The sequence below is a fragment of the Condylura cristata genome, unplaced genomic scaffold (assembly GCF_000260355.1).
Source record: "Condylura cristata isolate star-nosed mole 26May11 unplaced genomic scaffold, ConCri1.0 scaffold00008, whole genome shotgun sequence".
Taxonomy (NCBI): Eukaryota; Metazoa; Chordata; class Mammalia; order Eulipotyphla; family Talpidae; genus Condylura; species Condylura cristata.
Window position 1 is genome coordinate 29127520 of NW_004567109.1, and position 22599 is coordinate 29150118.

General features: G+C 36.5%; 1 protein-coding gene and 1 pseudogene across 1 annotated transcript in view; one reads left to right on the forward strand and one right to left on the reverse strand.

The window, feature by feature from the left end:
* The window catches only part of ZYG11B (zyg-11 family member B, cell cycle regulator), a 57688-nt gene that overhangs the window by 20509 nt on the left and 14580 nt on the right, over window positions 1–22599 (forward strand). Inside the window, exons 3-10 of the mRNA XM_004679018.2 lie at window positions 2–756; window positions 8056–8196; window positions 11307–11483; window positions 14096–14160; window positions 18461–18560; window positions 18788–18838; window positions 21020–21181; window positions 21285–21332. Coding sequence (XP_004679075.1) covers window positions 2–756; window positions 8056–8196; window positions 11307–11483; window positions 14096–14160; window positions 18461–18560; window positions 18788–18838; window positions 21020–21181; window positions 21285–21332 — 1499 coding nt within the window. The remainder of the gene's footprint in view (window position 1; window positions 757–8055; window positions 8197–11306; window positions 11484–14095; window positions 14161–18460; window positions 18561–18787; window positions 18839–21019; window positions 21182–21284; window positions 21333–22599) is intronic.
* Window positions 21581–22394, reverse strand: LOC105853370 (annotated as a pseudogene).

A 22599-nucleotide genomic window follows, 5' to 3' on the forward strand; every position in this document is an offset into this window, starting at 1 on the left:
GGTCTGCTGAATGATGGAACTGTAGGAATTTTTAGGGGCAATCAGATGCGTTTAAAACGAGCTTGCATTCGTAAAGCCAAGATCTCTGCTGTTGCTTTCCGGAAAGCTTTCTGCCACCACAAACTAGTGGAACTCGATGCCACAGGTGTGAATGCTGACATCACGATTACAGACATCATCAGTGGGCTTGGCAGTAACAAATGGATCCAGCAGAATCTCCAGTGCCTAGTGCTGAACTCTTTAACTCTCTCCCTTGAAGATCCGTATGAGCGCTGCTTCAGCCAACTTTCTGGCCTTCGAGCATTAAGCATCACCAATGTTCTGTTTTATAATGAAGACCTGGCTGAGGTGGCCTCCTTGCCAAGACTAGAGAGTCTGGATATTTCTAACACCTCCATCACAGACATCACGGCTCTGCTGGCCTGCAAAGACCGACTCAAGTCCCTAACCATGCACCACTTGAAATGTTTAAAAATGACAACGACCCAGATACTGGATGTTGTACGGGAACTAAAATACCTGAATCATCTTGATATTTCAGATGACAAACAATTTACATCAGACATAGCTCTTCGCTTACTAGAACGAAAAGACATCCTACCCAACCTTGTCTCCCTAGATGTTTCTGGGAGAAAGCATGTGACAGATAAAGCTGTTGAAGCCTTTATACAGCAAAGGCCCAGTATGCAGTTTGTAGGTTTGCTGGCCACTGATGCTGGTTACTCTGAATTCCTCACAGGCGAAGGACATTTGAAGGTTAGACTTTAAAAATGTATTATTGTGTCAGAATGACCAGTGTCTTAGTTGCATAAGACTCCATTTAAGTTAATGTCTAATAATTTATGACATGTTCATGAAATAACACATTGTATAGTGGGAAAACCTTGCTTTAGAGAGAAAGAACCCTAATTAAAATCCCAGCTTACTTGACCCAGAATAAGCTATGATGTAATTTTTTTTATTTTTAACTCTTTATCAGACAAATGGTATTCATATGTAGAATTCTTCTGAAGATTTGTAGTTATATATCTAAATTACAGGTTATTCAGTAGACCCTCAAAATATAGTTTTCGTTATGATTATGTTTAGATATTTTATATCATTTATATATACCATTTCTAATGGCTCACTTGAAAAAAACTAAGGATACTAGTTTGGGAGACCAAACTCTCCAGGGAGATCTCTGTTGTAGAGCTGGTAAAATTTTGCTTTTCTTAAGATTTCTATTGGTTAATGATGTGAATTCAGTTTAGCAAATACCTGTTGAACTTGGAGATAACCTGGGACTCAAAGGTGAAAAAAACATATAATCTGCCACCAAGGTTCTAATAGAAGTGGTGATAATGTCATGATAAATAACTGGAAGCCAAGGGTTGGTGTAATTGTTATGAGAGAGTAGATAAAATTTCTCCTAGGTGGAGAATTTGGCATGTTAGCCAGGAAAGGGAATTTCCCCTTACTATTGGCTCCTTCTTGGATAGGGTGAATATCAAATCAAATTAACCTCAAATTTAGGAAGAGAGTCTACATAAATGTGGCTTCCAATGCCAGGGAAGCACAGTGGTGGTAAATATCCTGAACTAGGAAGTGGGATGGGGCCTGGGCCTCAAGAAGAAAGGAAGGGTACTCAAGACAAAGACCTGTTGTTTTGTAATTTGCCCTGTCACATAAATAGATTTCGCAGGTAGAAAATTTATTTCTCATAATAACTCTTAATTTAGAGTGAGATGCCTAATTTTTATTCTTCTGGACAGTTAAAGGAATAGCAAAAGGAGCTTGCAGGACCTCACTTGACCTCAGCTGGACACAATTTATATGTTAAGGTATCTTGGGGAGACTTATTCTGAACATTTTAGAGAGATCTGTCCTTGAGGGACATAATGGAGAAGATGGTCTCTGAGTAAGACCTTGAAGGATAAATTTGTTACAAGTTTAACTCAATAGATGAGAAAGATAAGTTCATAGAGATTATGTGATTTATGATTAATTAGAACCAATATTTGAATCGGCATCTCTCTGATTCCCATAAGCAGAAGCATTCCTTTGATCTTACCTGAAACAGTCAGGGCAGGCCTAGAAGTAGATATTGTGACCAAACATAGCAGGATATCATTTTTAAGCAAACATCATTGGTCCCCCAAAAAGGAGAAGGTTAATGTTCCATGTATGGCATCTCAGTCTTATATTATTTGTAAACTTAGGTTTTTAAGATTAGAATATAAAAAATCATCTTGAGTCATTTTTTTTCATTCATTTAAAATATTTTATCAAGTGTCTCTGTGCTAGGCACTGTGTTAGATATGGGGATTTGATGGTGAGTCCAAACAAATTTAATCTTTTCCTCTTGGAGCTTGTAATTAGTGTTAAAGTCAGACAATCAGACGTCATGTGCTGTGTGTGTGTGCTTGAAATATGTATGTGTGTATTTTTATATTTATACATATTTTTATATTACACATATGCATATATGTGTGAGTACACACATATATACATATACTGTATACTGTATAGTGCTAGGATTCTAGAAAATACACAGTGCTTTAAATGAAAATGTTTTAACAAAGAGACAAGTTAATCTTTTTGAGGAATTGATGAGTGAATGAAGACCTTGAGGGTGAGTAGTTTGGTAGAGAACATTCCAGGCACAAAACATAATGCATGTAGAGGATGTGTGGTAGTAGGGAGCATCTAAGGAACTGAAGGAAGGCCACTGGGATAGGAGTTCAGCAGTAGAGAATCAAGTGCAGTGATGAAACTGGAGAAGTAGGCCAATCCCAGATGGAGCAAACACTATAAGCCAGATGCGGAACAACACTGTAGCTGCATTAGAATATTCATAGAAGTATGAGGAACTTATGCCAGCTTATATGGAACAAGATAGATTTCTGGCACAGGGCTTATTGATAGAAGGAATCATGAAAATGTAAATTACTGTTTTAATATTATTTAATAGTCTGACAAATAGGTCAGATAGTAAAGAATTGTTAAAACTAAAGGGGAGAAATCCCTGTGTTCTAGGACATGAGGAAAGAGTTCCCAAAAGATGTGAGCTTGATTTGCCTGAAGAAGAAAAGGAATGTGTCTCTGATACATTAAGCTAAATAATCTTCAGGCAAAGTTTCTGTAATAGCTGTGATCTGGGAGCAGTATGATTTTTGCTGTCTCTCTCTCTCAATGACCAAATAAATCCTAGAGTGAATTAGCCTAAGTTTTAAGATTGAGGTTAATAGGACATCTGTATTCTACAGTGTCTCCATAAAACAAGTTTTATTTCACAAGTGAAACTGTTATTACTTTAAAATGTTGGCCCTGGGAAATACCTCCCTTTTAATTTTCACCTTTGTAAATGTTAAAGCAGTGATTCTCAGCCTTGGCTACAATTCAGATCATCTGGTATGTAATTAAATAAGTTGATGGACATGTTAACCTTACTTGGTAATAATTTCACAATACATACATGTATCCAAGCATCATGTATACCTTAAAATTATGCAGTGTTAATATTTCAACCATATCTTGATAAAACTGGGAATTTTTTTTTAATCAACAATCACCTGGGGAGTTTGAACTATTAGAACCACAAGGAGTTGTTTTTTAAAGCTCCTCAGGTGATTACAATATACAGCCAAAGTTGAGAAACTTGTTTTCATTGGACCTTTGCCCTTTTTTCAACTGTATACAAAAATTGAAGTTCCTTTTAAGTTACTTGGATACTGACTTGAGAGCTGAAAACCATTATGTTACAGAGAGCTAGTTTGCCACATCTCCTTTTTTAAGAATTGTCCACTTTAGCAAGATTGATGAAAAAGTTGTCTGAAATGAATGTCTTAATATTTTGATGCTTTAAATTAGCTTGGGTTGGCTGTTTTTGCATTACATGCCTCCATCTTTTAGACCACACTACAGGATGCAAGAAATAGAGACAGTGTGATTCCCAGTATTCTTATAAGGCATTATATTGTACCATAGGTGGGTGGTTATAAAAATGATTTATTTATGGCATCCATATGTATTATTTATTCTCTGAGGGAGGTATTATTGTCCTCAGCAAGAGGGTCACAACCAGCTGGTACAGGCATACCTTGTTTTATTGCACTTTGCTTTATTGCATTCACAGATACTGCGTTTTTTACAAGACCCTCCACCAGCAAAAAGATTAAGATTCGCTGAAGGCTCAGATGATGGTTAGCATTTTTTAGCAATAAAGTATTTTTTAATTAAGGTATGTACACCAATTTTTTAGCCATAATGCTGTTGCACTTTTTAGACTATAGTCTAGTGTAAACATAACTTTTGTATGCACTGGGGAAACCAGCAAATTCATATGACTCACTTTATTGCGATAGTTACTATATTGCAGTGGTCTGGAACCTAACCCACAATATCTCTAAGGTATGCCTGTATTAAAGCCTACCCTTTTACTCTTAGACTGTTTGATTCCAAAGCATGTGCCTTTTTGCTACATATCATTGTCTCTACTTACTTGGTTCTTTCCTTTCCTCTCAGTTTTTAGTTTCAACACAGAGGGTTTTCTTACCATAAAATTTCCAGCTCTATCATTGTTGATTCCCACCCACTTTTCCCTTCTGTCACCAGCTGTGTCCTGAACCTACACTTCCATAACTGGAAACTGGTTGTCTGTCTTGCTGTGGGTCCCAGTTCCTAAGAATAACTAGAAATATGCTAAACCCAGTACTAGTTCTTACTTGATCTAAAGTTGCCTTTGGCACAGATGTCTTCCTTGAACAGAACAGGTTTTTCTAAACTTCATTCAAAGATATCCTCCATATCTTATTTTCCTCCCTACTTTTCTGGCTACTCATTCTCATTTTCCTTTATCATTTCTTGTCCCCCAGATCTCTAATAAAAGTTGGAATGTTCCATGGCTTGGTCTTTTATATCCAGCTGAGACTTCTTCCTTGAAATAAGATTCTTATATTGAACCACAGTAACATACAATGAAGGTGCCAAAGATTTTTTTTAGAATTCCACCCCCCCCTTTGCCTACAATTGTTAAGCAGAGGAGTTGGTCTATTAAAAAAAAAAACATTATACTAAGTCTCTTTTAAATATGTCTGCGTTAGTGTCCCTGCTCTTGAATTTAGTGGAGAGGGGACACTTTTACAAGTAGCTTTCGTCCAGTGATAGATGTTGATGAGTTATGTAGAGTACTAAAAGAACTTTCCTTAGGATATTGAATTTTACTGTCAATTCATATGTTACATAATAAGGTTTAATTTGGTGACTAAAGATAGTTTCTCTGTTTTAAACTATTTGCAGAAACTACTACATACTGATGCTTCCTTTTTTCTCCCTTTTTAAAAATTTAGTGTATAAAATTGATTGTATTGTAGATTCTTATCATTTGAGGAGCCAGATTGCTTGATTTGAGGGTTTATTATGGCTGGGTAAATGCAAAACATGGAATAAAACATACTGGCAATGAAATTGGGCTAAACTATTCTGTTAGCAAATATTCCAATAACAGAATTTGATTTTACATTAAAAGATAACTTTAGGGCCTCCTTGGTGGTGCAAGGGATTAAGTCCCAGCACAATGAAGTTATCTGCAGTCACTGCAGCATGAGTTCAATCTCTGGCCAGGGAGCTAACCCACATAGCGCAGTAGACCTTTTCTGTCTCGCCCACTGCTCCCCTTAGCAGTGTATTTCAGCAGTGTATTTTGCCTGTTCTGCTCCTGCCTTTTTCAGGTAATTCCTCTCGCTCCCCATACCTTTAGCCTATACTCCAGTTCCTGAATGCATAAATAAATTTTTTAAAAGTCTTAAGAAAAAAAAGATAACTTGAGGTGATATTTCATATAAAGTTGTTGAAATCAGTCAAATGTAGATCATGATATCTGACTGAGATCATTATTATGTATTTTCCCTCTCAGTCTTTTTTATTTCATATAATATTTCAGTGTCTTTCAAAATTTATAAGAAACAGTTCAAGGTGATAAAAAAAACTGAACACTTGAAATAATTTTATTATGCAGTAACTACTTGTATATGTGAATACATAGCCAAATTACATATATATATGTATATATATATATATATATATACATAGTACATAAATAGAAAATTTAAAAAGCATTTTGTAAAGGAACTTCCATTGTTACTCTACAATCTTACAGATGTCCTGTGCCGCTTGGTATCATCTGTATTGTAGTCTAATTCATGTTTAATATTTATAGGGTATCATACTTGTGGTAGAAATGTTTCCCTAATCCATACCTTTATTTTCTCAAAACTGCATATTCTCACCTGGATATATATGTTCATATAAAACCTAGTTATTAGGTAAGATGATTTTACAGTTTTTGTTTATTCAAGTCATTCTGTGTAATGGTACTGCCAAAAAAGACTCAGTATTTCAACTTAATAAGAACATAGATAATTTCTGGACAAGTTTTTATATGTTTTTTTATCCTATTGTAATATAAGACAAAGACGGCTAATAACAAATGTGTAGCTTAATGAGTAAAAGTAAGGTGAATGCATTTGAGATCATCACTCTGGTTAATAGCTCCCTGGAAGCTCTTGCCTGTGCCCTATCCTAATCACAATGTCCTCCTCTAATCTTGGGGGCCTGACTTTAATAATAATCATGTTTTTTCTTTACAGTTTTATGACCCAACTGTTTTAACTAGGCACTTAATTAATCTTGATTTTTTTCAAAATCACTTGTCTATAGAGTATCTTTTAACTTGTACGCTTCTCCATGCCTTTCTTTTCTTTATAATTTGTCTATTAAAGGCTCAGTGCTTTAGATTTCTAGAGCTTCCCTCAATCTGGATTTTCTTTATTGTACCCTCATGGTGCTTATTTCTCTGTTTTGTATTTTCTGCAAATTGGTGCCTGAAAGCTTAAGCATATTCATGTTTGATCCCTTTGGCAATAACCATATGTGTTGTGCTCTTTCATTTAAAGGTACATAATATTTAGTTGGTTTTCTTTCTATGATGTTAGCAGATACTAACATTCAGTATCTCAATATTAATCCATTGGGAATCATGATGATATTCTAATAACTTCCTTTTCACTTATTACTTGACCTTTATAAAAATCCCTTCTGATTAAATACATTTTGTTACTTAATGATATATGAACCACAGTTAAGATAAATGTATTAACGTATGTAAATGGGAAATTCCTAGATAGACTTAATTTTTTTCTTTCTTTAGATATATTTAATTATTAATAGAACCTTTTGACTCTGAATGGGAGTTTGATAAATCTGGGAAAATTAAGTAATACATTTATTTGATGAACACTTATTGGCTCTTTAATCAATGCCACATATGATGCTGACTGTTGGGATATGGTTGTAAATGGGTCAGAAGGTCTAGCCAGAAGGATTATGATTATAGCTATAAAGGACATATATTAGGAGACTGATTTAGACTGATGGGTCAGGGATGTCATTCCTAAGAAATGTCAAACAACTTGAACTGGTAGGAAATTAGGAAGAGAGACGGAAAGATTTTAGTTGAAGAGGAGATTTTATATATCTATATACATACAGATATACATATACACACTTATATTGTGTGTATGGGTTTACATATATGTAAGAGTGTATCTGTATGTGCATAGATATATAAATGTGTATCTATTTACATAGATATAAAAAATGGCCTAGGGTAGGGGAAGAGCTTAGATTATCAAAAGATCTAGAGGAGGGGATAGGCTAGTAGCTGTAACAATGTAAGTTAGAGGAAGAAGATTACCTTAAAAGGCAAATAGGAGCCTCAAACCTGTGGTAAGGTCTTGTAAGTGGTACATTCTAGAGGACACTGGAACTAGAGATTTATTGTAGATGCTGTATAGAAGATAATGTGAGGTTCTGGGCCTATCTAATATACATCCCTTTAGTATGTGTGTGCTTTCATAGGATGTTTGTTTTGATGGGTTGGAAAATAATAATTCTCATTTGTTTCATGCCTTTACAGAACTGTTCTGGGGTCTATCTATATAATTGATGTTTAGATAGAGAAAATTAGAGGATTGAAAAGAATCCTAAAAACTAATTTTCTGGCTCTGTTCAAAGGTATCTGGAGAAGCCAATGAAATTCAGATTGCAGAAGCATTGAAGCGGTATAGTGAACGCGCATTCTTTGTCCGGGAGGCTCTTTTTCACCTTTTTAGCCTGACTCATGTGATGGAAAAAACAAAGCCAGAAATTTTAAAGGTAAGGCTAAGAAACTGGATATGAAAATTTTAAATTTTATCTCCCTAGATGGATGTTTGTGTTATGAAGAAAGCTGATGAAAATTTTTTATTAGTCTTTGATTTTTATTTGTAATGCTACTGATTAGAATTTCAGTTATTAGCAACAGTAAGATAGTTGCATCTTGTCATTGAAGTTTCATAAGTAGTCTCATTAAACAATATAAAAAGTCTTCTAGTGCATATTTAAAAGCCAAAAATCTATGATTCATGTGATATTTTCTCACCAGCTATAGTAGAAAATGGAAATATATAACTGCAATCAAGACCCAGCATTTTATATTAGCCTTGTGTCCTCCATATATACTTTTTTTTTAAAAAAAAAGATTTATTTATTTATGCTTACAGATCTGGGGTAAAGGACAGAGGGGTAGTGGGTGAGAGCATTTGCCACAGACAGAGTGGGGAGCAGAACAGTCAGATTTACTGAAATACACTGCTGAGGGGAGCAGTGGGTGTGTCAGGAGAGGTTTGCCACACCATGTGGGTCAGCTCCTTGGCGGGAGATTGAACTTAACATTACAGTGACTTCCAAGACCTTCATAATGCAGTGCTTTAACCAGGGAGAGCCCTCCATATATACTTTTGAAGAAAAAGTATTGAAATTCCATAAAGCATTTTTTCATGCCATTTATGAGCTTCATGTGCTCTCATAACTAATCACATTAAATTCTCCAGTTAACATATTTTTTTTTTAAAGATTTATTTATTTGTGCATACAGAACTGGGGTACAGGCCAGAGGCTCAGGGGCGGCGAGAGGCTTCACCAGAGACAGAGTGGGGAGCAGACTGGCAGATCGACGAAGTACACTGCTGAGGGGAGCAGCGGGCGGGTCAGGAGAGGTCTGCCACGCCATGTGGTCGCCTCGGGGGCAGGCGGGAATCAAACTCATACAAAAGCGGCTTTAGATTCTCTGTGCAGTGCTTTAACCCGCTGCGCCACCAGGGAGGGCCCAGTTAACATATTTTAACCAAGGTAGCTTTTGAAGGGCAAAAGAAGATTCTTGATTTTGTTAATTGCTTGGGACAATATTTGTAAAAATATGGTACTTTGCCACCAGAAATACAGAAATTTGCATAGTTGTATGAGGGAGGGCTCAAAAGCATATTTGTTAACTCTACCCCTAAGAAGTTTAGATTTGGTAGGGTTGAATGAGGTACAGATCTGCATCTTTAATAATCACCCCCATCTGGCCTCCTTGCTTGCACAAGGGTTTAAGTTTCAGCACTGAAACTATCCATAGCCACCACTGCAACATGAGTTTGATCCCCTGCCAGGGAGCTGACCCACATAGTGTAGCAGACCTCTCCTGTCTCGCCACTGCTCCCCTCAGCAGTGTATTTCAGTAGATCTGCCTGATCTGCTCCCAACTCTGTCTCTGGTAAATCCTCTCACCCCCTGAGCCCCTGGCCTGCACCCCAGCTCTTCTTGGGATGAATAAATAAAATAAATCTTTAAAAAAAAAATAATCACCCCATCTAATTTTTAATTTTGACAACTACTGAATGTAACACCATATTATATTTGGTAGTGCATACAACAATCCCAAGAGATAGATTTTATCCTCTTTTAAGATTGTGTAACTGAGGGTCTGTGTGTTGAGTTGAGTCAGTGGTAGAGTCAGAAATACCTTAAAAAGAAAGATTTATTTTTATTTACTTATGCATAGAAGAAGTGGGGTGTAGGCCAGAGGTGCAGGGGGTAAGAAGATTCACAAGAGACAGAGTGGGGAACGAACATGAAGATATACTGAAATACACCGCTGAGGGGAGCAGCAGGCAAGACAGGAGAGATCTGCTGTACCATGTGTAGGTCACCTCCCTGGAGGGGGATTGAAATCTGGCCTCAGCAATGATCGAGGGATAGCGCTAAGACTCAACCCTATGGCCAGCGGGACCAGGTCAGAAGTATCTTAATTTCCCAAGATCTTAAATTTGAAGAATGGAATCCTTGGATAGGACCCAGTAATAGTTCAGTCTCCAGGATTCTATCCCCAGTGTATTATACCCCCTCCATACAGTGTCCAGAGAACACTGTAACTTGGTATATACATTATCTTTTATTTTTGGTTTTGGCTACTATGAACCTGAGCAATAAAGAACTAGTCCTCTAGTCATAATGTGAAATATTTATTCATTTACCCCTTCATTCAGTTAATGATACAGAGAGAAATGAAAGAATATAGGGCATTTTAAGAAGGATTTTTTACTAGAAAGGGGAACCAAGGAAAAGGTGGAAGTTGGCTGAGGAGATGAGATGAAAAGAAGGCTTTTTGTGTGTATTTTTTCCTTTTAGAATGGGAGGGAAAAACAGCCTTGTATGCTGATTGACTGGTCCAATATAAAATAAAATGATGAGAGGGGAGGACAGCTGAAGCAATGCCCTTGAATAGACAAAAAAGGAAAGGGTCTTGGGAGTGCTTTTGAGAGGCACCCAAAAGGGTAATTTCTGGTGGTTTGGCAGGAAGGCACCATGTGTACATCTGTTGGTAGGGGGTGCATGCAGAGGTTAGGACCTGGAGTTCTCTATTGCTGCAATTTTCTCAGTGTACTTAAAAACAAGATCTTCAGCTGATGGAAAGATTGGCAGGCAGGGGGGTTGTTGAAGATTTGAAGAGAAAGAAAAAGTGAGAAATAGTTCTGTAGGCCAGAGGGAAGTGACTAGATTTTATTGTACTATATTCACTGTAGTAGCCTCAAGAAACTGGATGCTGGTATTGAAATTAAGTTTGCTACTGGTTTACTGTCTTCAAGTCAGTAAGAGTTTATTTAGTGCTTTCCACATAGCAGACACTGTACTAGTACTAGGTCTTGGAAACACAGTGCTGAGTTATCTGAATAGGAAAAAATTCTAATGAATGTAACTCTGGATTTGAAGAAGTTGATACCTGCCTAGACCATGGGCAGGAGCAAAGTATTTGTGAGTAACTGCTGAGTCCTAGGCTCTTTGCACATGGCTATGATGAAAATGCTTAAGACATGTTTGACATTATTATAGGTGTAAAAATAATATTGCTATGTAAAAAAGTCTTGTATTTATTTAATGGATTAAACTTTTTTTTTTTTCTCCAGCTTGTGGTTACTGGGATGAGAAACCATCCTATGAATTTGCCTGTACAACTGGCTGCAAGCGCTTGTGTGTTTAACTTAACCAAGCAAGATCTAGCAGCAGGAATGCCTGTCCGACTCTTGGCTGATGTGACCCATTTATTGCTCAAGGCCATGGAACACTTTCCCAATCACCAGCAGGTAAGCATACAAGAACTCCCCTTCAAATAGTCATTTTAATGTCTGCTACCTATCTCCTCCCCCTTAACAGTTAAGAAGACAAAGGCTGGACATTCAAATGCCTTTGTGAGTTGTAAAGTAACAAATTTATGGCATAAGTGAGTGTAGGACGATACAGAAGTAAAAAACTGAAGAGTACATTCTTTGCCTAGAAGTATTTAAATCCAAATGGTGGAGAAAATTGTTCAAGTCACAGAAAACTCATCTTTCACCAAAATCCTAATTTTGTGATGACTTTGGCAGAAGGCATAGAGCATCTATTATAAACCAGGTACTATAAAGTAGCAGAGTACAGAAATGAATAAATCATGAATTTTCTATTTCTAATAGTATGGTAATATACCAATATAACAATCCTCAGGATGAAAATTAAAATGCTGCTATGAATTACTATTTTAACTCTAAAATTTTTGCAATAAGGTTAAAGTGGGGCACTATGAAGCTGTCTATAGCCACTGCAGCACAAGTTCAATCTCTGGCCAGGGAGCTGACCTGCATGGCATGGGAGACCTCTCTTGTCCTGCTCACTGCTCCCCCCAGTATATTTCAGTAGATCCGCATTTCTGCTCCCCACTCTGTCTCTGGTGAATCCTATCACTCCCTGCACTGCTGGCCTACACCCTAGCTCTTGTATACATAATAAATCAATGTTTAAAATAAAAAAGAAGTTAAAAAAATAAATAAAAATAAAAAAAAAGAAGTTATCTGTGGCTTGAGTCTAGGTCAGCAAAATCCACACTGGGCCTAGATTTGGTGAAGTCCACCCTAGAAATTTCTTGCTGTAACTCCCAGAATCAAAACTGGACAGAATGTGAAGACTGTGGTGAAGATCTTCACCTTTTCTGTATTTGACTGTGTTTTTCAGACGTGGTAAGATATAGATGCAGTTAAACTTACCTGCTGTTACAAGGTTAATCATTAATTCAACCAAGTGTACCTTTTTACTGAGTTCAAACTGTATATACCTGTGCTAAGTTCTGTGTATCCAGACACAATAATGCAGAGCACATAGTGCAGTATAGAGTGGCAAGTACAGGTAGAAATAAGTGTGATTGGGAGCACAGAAAAGGCACTCAGGACAATATGAGGTTTAAGAAATCATCCTTAAAAGGTAGTAACTACCCTGTGCTAGACTGTTGAGGAAAATAGGGCGTTTTCCATGTAAATAAGGAAGAATAGTGTTCCCATGTAGAGGGAATAAAAATAGCAAGATTGCCTCCTCTCATTTCCATGTATCCTATTCAAATCACTTAGGGAAAAGAGTGAAGTCAGGTGGTACAGAGGGAAGAGCACTTTCTTTCACTCAACTTACAGGTGGTTATCCATATTTTAGGGTATGTAAATCATCCCATTATTTGACCATTTCTAGTTTATATAAATCGTCCTAAGAAGCCTTCTTAGTTAATTATATTGTTTGATTTATTCAGTACATACTGAAATTTAGTATTGCTTTGTATTTTCTATTATACAGTCTCTATACATCTCCCATGAAACAAATAGGATGTTAATTTTATATCTGTTTTTTTTTTTATTTCTGTAACAGCTTTATATATTAATCTGATTTTGCTTGCTGTGAGTGAACTTTTATATTGTCTTTTTTAGACAAGAGATCTTCCAACTACACACAGGAAGCCTTTTAAAAATGTTAGAAAGCTATCTTTCCAATTACAAATTTCTAATTCTAAGAAATTAGAAATATGCATTATGACTTTTTTTTTGACCCATATCGTAAATGTCATTTTGCTTGATGGGAAGAACCTGAAGTACCTTCCGTTATGTTGGCATACCTTCACTCTGTTGGTGAATGACTTATATTCTCATTTACTTTTGTTTAATTACAGTGCTTTATTTAAAAAATAGAGCCAGGGTCCTCCCTGGTGGCTCACTGGGTTAAAGCACAGCACTAAGAAGCTAAAGCCACTTCAGCAAGATTTCGACCTGCCCCGGAGGTGACCCACATGGTGCGGCAGACCTCTCCTGACCCGCCTGCTGCTCCCCTCAGCAGTGTACTTCGTTGATCTGCCTGTTCTGCTCCCCACTTTGTCTCTGGTGAATCCTCTCACTGCACCTGCACCTCTGGCCTGTACCCCAGTTCTGTATGCATAAATAAATAAATCTCAAAAAAAAAAATAGAGCCAAATCTTCATCAGTCCTTCTTTATTTAGTGCCCAGTGTTTAAAATGCTAGCCCCATGTGCTCTAGGTTAGTCAAACTATCTTCAAAGCAGAATGACTTAAATTCCTTGATGTTGTGTCACCAGGCAAAACTGCTAGCCATTATCTTTGTCATCATCTTCAAAAACAAATGACAAGTAACCAGAATAGAGGGAGATTAGCTAGAATTAACCTACCTATTACTTTATTTCTCACTTAATGAAAAAGACAAAGCGTGAGTGTGTGTACATTGACTTACATGGGTCCAATGGAAGTCAGTCTTTCAACAGTAGGAGGTCATAATAAAGGATGTAAAAAATAATTGGTTTATATTAATCTGTCTTCCTTTTTTTAACTTCTGGTTAAAAAATAACAAAGTAATAATTTAATAAGGACTTTTCCCTTCCTTTGATTCTTTAGTTACAGAAGAATTGCCTCCTTTCACTTTGCAGTGACCGGATCCTCCAAGATGTTCCATTTAACAGGCAAGTGATAGCCCTAGAACATAAAAGAGGGCAAAATGGAATTTTAGGAGTTTGTCTAATGAGCCCCAAAAGGGTCATTTCTTACTAGCAAGGATATACCTGATGTAGGATTAATAAAATAGTGAATTTGAGCTTTACCTTATAGAATCCTAAATGTACTGTCTGTAATTTAGTACCTTGACATTCATGATAGATTGGTTTTCATAGTCCTTTGCTTAAGAAATATATTGGTTATAGTTTTTAGAATATCCAAGAAACTGAGACTTACAGAGAATTGGTGCCTTGCCCATGGTCCCATGGCTAGTAAGTACAGTCTGGAAAGATTCAGGTCTTTTAATTCTAAGATCAGTGTTCTTTTCATTTCTCTTATTATTACTGTTTTTAAATATGTGATTATGAAGAAACTTTTAAAGTATAGGTTAAGAAATCATACAGCTAGATTCCAGTAAGGGAATCCTTTATTTTCTAAAGTGTTATGGTATAGGAGCCAAAAAGTGTGAATAATATGTTTCCTTGTTTAAAATATAAATTGAAAATAATTTTACTTTGAAAAGAAGTTAATGCTATATGATTTAATGAAAAATATTTGGGGTGCATTCATTTACTGTGATTTACTCCGGTAACAGTACACTATTATCTGACATGACTGTGGAGTAAAGTGTTCGACTTATTGAAATAGTTTGGATTGAAACAGAACTACTTATATCTATGTAGGTCACTAGTTTCACTTTATAAGTATTGAACATCTGTATTTATTGCTGCAGTGAAGTCATAGATGTGTGAGACATACTGCTTACTTTCCTAAAGAAACTTGTAAACTAGCCCAGACCCAGATAATAAATATTTAAAGTTTGTGAGGCATAGGATCTCAGTTGCAACTACTTAACTTTCGTACCCCAAAAGCAGCCATAGGCAACATGTAGTTAAATGGCGGTGACTGTGTTTCAGTAAAACTTTACAGACAGGTATTTGTCCCACAGCTATAAGAATATTCTAGGTAGGCTGTAGCTTACCCACCTTGGATCTAACCAGTGCATTTGCTAGAATCTTTTTTCTTTGCAGTCAGAGGCTGTGATTGATTCATCCCTTTGTAATTATTCAGTGGGTATTTGTTGGATCGATAGATAAATTAATGAGTATAAGAGAAAACACAATTTTTCACAGAGGAAGTGTTGACCAAATACATTGGGCCTCCAAGTAAGTAAGGAAAAATTTTATCTGATTGATGGGCATTAAAAACTTCATCTTGTGAAATTGTGATTAGGAAAAAGAGGCACAGAAAGGTTTGTAACTTGCTCAAGATAGTAAGATATTAAGAAGCAGATCAAGATTTAAATTTAGACTGACTCTAGAACCTCTGCTTTTAATAGGCATGCTATATTGATTTGAAGATGAGAGCTGATTGAGTTGATTGTCTTATGTGTTGTGGGAGCTACAAAAATAAAGATACAGAGGACTCAATACTAGTAAAAATCAGCCTTTATCAGATGTTGTGACAGGAACTTTGTTGCCATTTTGTGACAGGATTAGGATGAGGGACCTACATAGCAGTTGTGGAGCAGGTTTGCAAGACAAGACTTCTACTTGAGCAGAATCTGTTCTTGTGCCATTGGAAGCATACAGGCTAGTAAAAGCTGGTCATGTGAAAATGGTATGAGGAGTAAAGTCTGGAGGGTGGGATAGGAATGGGGGACAAAGTTTTGCGGGGCACAGGGAAGGGGACATGTGACCATACATCAAGAACCATTTGCTTCAGCAGAGTATTTGATGTTATCACAGGCAGAGTTATCCTGAGACCATGGAGACAGTCACATAATAAAGTCAACAGCAGCCGGGCCTACCTTGTGATACAGCTTATATTCTATAGGTAGAGGTAGTCAAGGGATTCTCTGCTATGATTTGCATATAGCAAATAGGTCTCAGTTGCCCGTGAGTGGCCATCTAGTAGCCAGTTCATAGGAATCAACAATCAGAAGCTTGGTATGTGTCAATTCTGTACTAAGGCTTAAACTTTATATGTGATATCACTTGATTCTCATAACAAATCTGAGGTATAGGATATCATGTCATAGAGTGGAATATTGTTTTCTAGATGAGAAAATTGAAGTTCAGAGAGGTTAAGGAACTTGCCTAGAGTCCTAAAGTTAGTAAGTGGTAGTTGACTTCAAAGTGTATGATGTCTTAGTGACTTGACTGTACTGCCTCCCAGGAGAAAATATTTTGTTATTTTTACATTATATTGAACCAGAATTTAAATCCCAAAAAATCAAAGAAATTCAGACATTGTTTTCTTAACTTCTCACTCTTATTACTGTAATTGTGGGAGTATTTGAGGACTGAGCAGTCCACCTTGCAGTAAAAGCAGGGAAAAATGACATTTGAAAGTATGGGCTTATATGATAGTCTAAAAATACAGGACTGACATCATGCCTATGTCCTTTGATAGACTTATTACTGCTGTGTAGACACAAAGTAAAAGATAGTGGCCCACTAGGAATATACTGCCATACCAGTAACAAGACTGTATCAAAGAGGGCCTTGGGAATAGAAAGGAGGTAACAGTGGGTTCGAAGGAAGTTAATAGAAGAGTGATTTGCATCAGAGTCATTCAGCCAACATGTATTAAGAACTACTTCTATGTCAGTCACTGTGTTGGATTGTTGGTATGAAGGACTAAATAGCAGCTGGTTCTTCTCTCAGAGAACTGACAGGTCAATGGGAAATTCAGGTGAGTCTGCAGATAATCACAGTTGTCTGACAGAGTTACAAGGTGTTAAGGCCCATTGATAAAGCAATAATAAACTTGCCAAGGAAAGCTTCTGAATGGAAGTGATATGTAAGACTTAAAAGATTAAGTTTTGGGTAAGGTAGTCAGATGTTTTTCTAGGTGTTATCCAGTGATTTCTCTCCTTATCTTACACACACATTCAGTACTGTGGTAAACCAGCTGAACTACTTCTATGTCAGTCACTGTGTTGGATTGTTGGTATGAAGGACTAAATAGCAGCTGGTTCTTCTCTCAGAGAACTGACAGGTCAATGGGAAATTCAGGTGAGTCTGCAGATAATCACAGTTGTCTGACAGAGTTACAAGGTGCTAAGGCCCATTGATAAAGCAATAATAAACTTGCCAAGGAAAGCTTCTGAATGGAAGTGATATGTAAGTCTTAAAAGATTAAGTTTTGGGTAAGGTAGTCAGATGTTTTTCTGGGTGTTATCCAGTGATTTCTCTCCTTATCTTACACACATATTCAGTACTGTGGTAAACCAGCTGTATCTTCAAAACATGACCAGAATTTGATTATTTTTGTTTACTTATGTTTTTACCACTTAACTAAACTAAAAGGGATTTCTCTCCTGAATTTTTGTGTTAGCCTTTAAACTGCTCTTCCTATTGAAGTTGTTTCTAAACACAGATAATAACAATAGTTCTATTGAAAACCTACACCAGTTCATGTCACAGCCATGCTCAGAATCTTTCCATGACCTTTCATCACATTCAGAGTAAAAACTAATTCTGTATTAAGACTCACATGATATACCTCCCCTTAACTTCTGACCTCATCTTTTACTATTCTTTTCCTTGTTATTTCTGCTTTGGCCTCCCTGGCCTCTATGCTGTTTCAAAATCTTCCCACACCTACTTCAAAGTCATTGTGTTGACCATTTTACTTAGATATTCACATGGATAGTTTTTTTACTTCCTCAAAAGTTTCGCTGAGGACTTCCCTATCTGTCTTGCATAAAATTTCAACATTTTATCTTTCTCTTTGCCTGCTTTTAATTTTTCCTCTGTAGTATATATCAGTACTAAATCACATCATCTACATGTTTTACTTATACTCTTTTATTACATTTCCCCACTGGCATGTAAACTCTGTGAGAGCAGAGATTTATTTTTCTATTTCATTCACTGTTCTATCTCCAGCAGTAAGAGTAGTATCTGACACAAAGCAGGACCTCCATAATTGTGTATGAATGAATGAATGAAAGAATGAACCCATTGTTCTGTGACGAACCTAGAAAATAATTAAAATTACAGTGCAGAAATCTCCACAGAAATGTTATAATACTTGAAGGTGGCCATATTTCCAGAATTTTAATTCCCTTAGAAAGTTTGTCAGTATTGATAATGAGGCATTGTTTCCAAAATAATAACTGTAGTTGTTGTTCTGTGTCAGGTAAGAGGAATTTTCCCTTTCCTTCTCACCTGCCCAATTTATAACATCAGCTCTCAGTGAGGGCTCTGAAACTGCATAGGCTACCAGGATTAACTCATGAAACCCTTTGTGTGTTTTCAGGTTTGAAGCAGCCAAGCTTGTCATGCAGTGGCTCTGTAACCATGAAGATCAAAACATGCAAAGAATGGCAGTTGCTATTATTTCCATCCTGGCTGCCAAGGTACTTGAATTCTTGTTGAATGATTTTCTGTAGCTGGCTGTTTCCTATTATAGTTTCTATTTTTCCCAAAATCTGTATGTCAGAAAGGCTAGCAAACCTCTCTTCTAATCTGTTTATTCAAGATGCATTCAGTCTTGCAGAATTCCAGGCTTTTGAAGTCAGTGAATGATACTTTTAAATTACTAGTGAGTTCTTGGACATTTACCATGTGTTCTGCTTGCTTGCAGCTTTCTACAGAACAAACTGCACAGCTTGGAGCTGAGCTCTTCATTGTCAGAGTAAGTTTATGATCTCCTCTGCAGCCATTTATTTGTTGAATATGTATAGAATACTGATTAGGTAACTACCACCTCACTAGGTGTTAGAGATTCATACTGAATTGGATCTTAATTCTTACCCATAAGAAATTCAAAGAACAGTTGAGAAAATGACTGTGTAGACATGGTTATAATACAATCTAAGACATATAATAATAGAGACATGTATGAAGTTATGCAGAGAGAGGAGAAGGCTATGATAGTGTAATGGAAAGAGTACGAATTTTGGGGTTGAAGATGCTATCACTAATTACTTTATAGTTACTAAGATGGTTCAGTGAAAAGGGAGATAAAAGATTAAGTAGCTAGTATAAAGTATATGTTAAATTAGAAGAAAATTACGCAAATTTTGTTTATTTTTACTATTTTCAGGGATGACATTTAGCTTTACTTGTGACTTTTTATTATTGTATATGTGTCTCAGTAATTTTGTCTAGGAATATTTTCAGAGATTTTTTTAGGAAGCAGTCTACTCATAGACATTGGGGGGAAATTAAGCATCATTTAAGGAGCTAGTAGCAGTGATGATGGTGGACAGCTTTTTTTTCCTTTTAGGCTCTAAATTATCACAAGCAATGTACAGATGAGGAAGCAGAATTAAACTGGTAAACAAGGTTATCCAGTTAGGTAACCCGATTCTAGTGCCACAGCCTTAGTCACTTTGTGGTTAAATTACATAATTGCCTATGCCATCAGAGGCCCCATAAAACAAGAACTTATTTTTTATTTATGCATACAGAACTGGGGTTCAAACTAGAGGTGCAGGGACTACGGGAGGATTCACCAGAGACAGAATGGGGAGCAGAACAGGCAGATTGACGAAGTACACTGCTGAGGGGAGCATCAAGCTGGACAGGAGATACCTGCCTCACCATGTGGGTCACCTCCCTGGCTAGGGTTTGAACTTGTGCTGAAGGGGCTGCAGCTAGCTTCGAGCTTCGTAGTGGTGTGCTTTAACCTGTTGTGCCACCAGGGAGGGCCAAGCAAGAACTTCTCAAAAAACATTTTTGATTTAAATACTTTTGCCTTCATGTTTTTTGTTTTCACTATGGTGGCCTTTTTTTTTTTTTTTAAGATTTATTTATTTATACATACAGAGCTGGGGTACAGGCCAGAGGTGCTGGGTCAGTGAGAGGATTCACTAGAGACAGAATGGGGAGCAGAATAGGCTGACTGACCAAGTACACTGCCTAGGGGAGCATTGGGTGGGTCAGGAGAGGTCTGCTGCACCTTGTGGGTCACCTCCGGGTCAGAGATCGAACTCATGCGGAAGTGGCTTTAGCTTCTTAGTGCTGTGCTTTAACCTGCTGCGCCACCAGGGAGGGCCCTGTGGTGACCATTTTTAAAAACTAAAACATTTTTTATATTAAGAAGAAAGTTATATAATTGCACCTGTATTCCTTTTCCCCCCTGAATTATTTGTAACTTTAATAGTTTTATTTATTTAGTAGAGCTCCCTTTTACTCTTAAAAGTGTAATCAAAAATAGAATTTTGGATGCCATCAATAGGTCTTAAAACATCCTTTTAAAGTGAACTGTCTGAGTTGAAAGTATTATAGAAATAATTTGCAAATGAGATTTCAAAGCAGTTAACTTATTTAAATCTAATATAGATTTTAAGTTTCTTGTATTATTTTGTCTTTTTTTTTTAAGGAAACTTATGAGTTGATTTATTACTTGCTTTTACTAAGTTGACCATGTTTAAATTACTTAATGTTTCCTAGATCCTATTTCCTCTCCTAAAAAGTAAGGGTAATGATACTGCAATATAGGATATAATTTGTTGATATTTTATAAATGTTAGCTTCATTTCTCCTTCTTCCTCTATATCATTTTTATTACCAGGTTCTGTAAATAAGTATAGGTTATTACCAGTTGGGTGGGATAGTTGGCCTTAAGCTTTAATTATTTTCCTTTTCATTTGACTTATAGGCGGTTAGATTATAGATATGATCAGAATAAATAGAAGTATTTATAATGATCCTATACTTTCTGAAGGGAAAATCTGATCTAAAAGGCTGTTATAAGACTCTTTATAGAGAATGTTTTAAGTCATGAGATCAGTCATCACAGATGTGTCATTATTACCACTAATTATAATAATAATTCAATTAGAAATTAATTTTATTTTCTTTCTTTCAGCAACTTCTTCAAATAGTGAAGCAGAAAACCAATCAAAATTCAGTGGATACTACTTTGAAATTTACTTTGAGTGCACTCTGGAATCTTACAGATGAATCTCCAACCACGTGCAGACACTTTATTGAAAACCAAGGGTTAGAACTCTTCATGAGGGTTCTAGAGGTTAGAATGGAAATTTATTTACAGTTTATTTATTGATTATTTAAACATTCATTTATTATGTTTGGTTCTTTTGATAGTGACAGGTTCCTCTTTCTTTTTACAGTCTTTCCCAACTGAGTCATCCATTCAACAAAAAGTCCTGGGACTTTTGGTAAGATATAAACATTTCCTGCTAAATTGCAAGCTATAATTTTAAAAAAAGTAATCTTAAATTCTGGGCTAAAAATGACAAGTACAATGAACATGAATTCGAAAAATTAAGGTTCTAAATAATACGCTAGGGAATGTCATAGCAGGGTGAATGGAAAATGACCATACAGTATGGTCATTAACATATTAGTAAATCTTACTTGGAATGATAAGACAAAAATAGTAAAATCATACTTTTCCTATCAAAAGTTACACATTATCTCCTATAGGAGTAGTTATTATACATGAAAAAACAAAGATGTGATAACTCTGTTGCACACCCAGGAACATTAGGGAGTGTGGTCTTAGAGTGATAGAGTCATCTTCCTCTCCATAGTTTTTAGCATTTTGTTTCTTCTTTTTTCCTCAAAAGACCTTGTCCTATTGCATCTTCCCTTTATTCAGCATCAGCATCATCATCATCATTTTCATCTTCATCCTGAATTTCCTTCATTAAGTTTGAGAGGCCCACATCCTTTTATTGCTTTCCCAACTCCAGGCCTGCTTCATCTCCATCCTCATCTTCATCCTTTTTTCCCTCATATCCTTCAAGTGGGCCAGCTTCACCTTCCTCTTCATCATCATCTTCATCATTCTCTTCCCAGTCGGGTGCTTTGATATCCTGGTCAAATCTTAGTATGTAAATTGCTGCAACGGTTCAAAAATACTTTCTCTAAGATTTTCCAGATTTTGTAATCTCACAGTTAAGTAAGTGAAGACTTCAAATTTTTCTTTCCACTGAGATTTCTGATTTTATTTCCACTCATATTTGGGTAGGTGATATTTGACTGATTCTCAGCCAGGATTTCCAAGTGTCCAGAGATCATATTATCACTAAGTTTCAGCTGTTAAAGTTGATATAAGTTGGATGGTCATGTCAGTGAACTTAGATCTACATTAGCCATATTCAGGAAATCCAGATTTATGAGAACATCACGCAAGCCTTAATGAGAACAGATCATTATCAAAGGTTAATTCTGTCACCTCCTCTGAGACTCTTCCTTAATTCCATGTTAATCTTCTTCATCTCCTTGTCCTCTTTCTGCTTTCTTCCTTTACCCTGTCCTGCCTTTGATTCTATACCCCCAACCCTGACATTTTAAGAGATTTCTAAATGAATGAAAATAAATGCTTACCACTATCATCAGAAAGGTGTAGGGGAGGGAAGAAGAGAACAAATAGATCCCAAGTAACTGAGACTCTAACTCAACTACCCTTCCCTCCTTTCT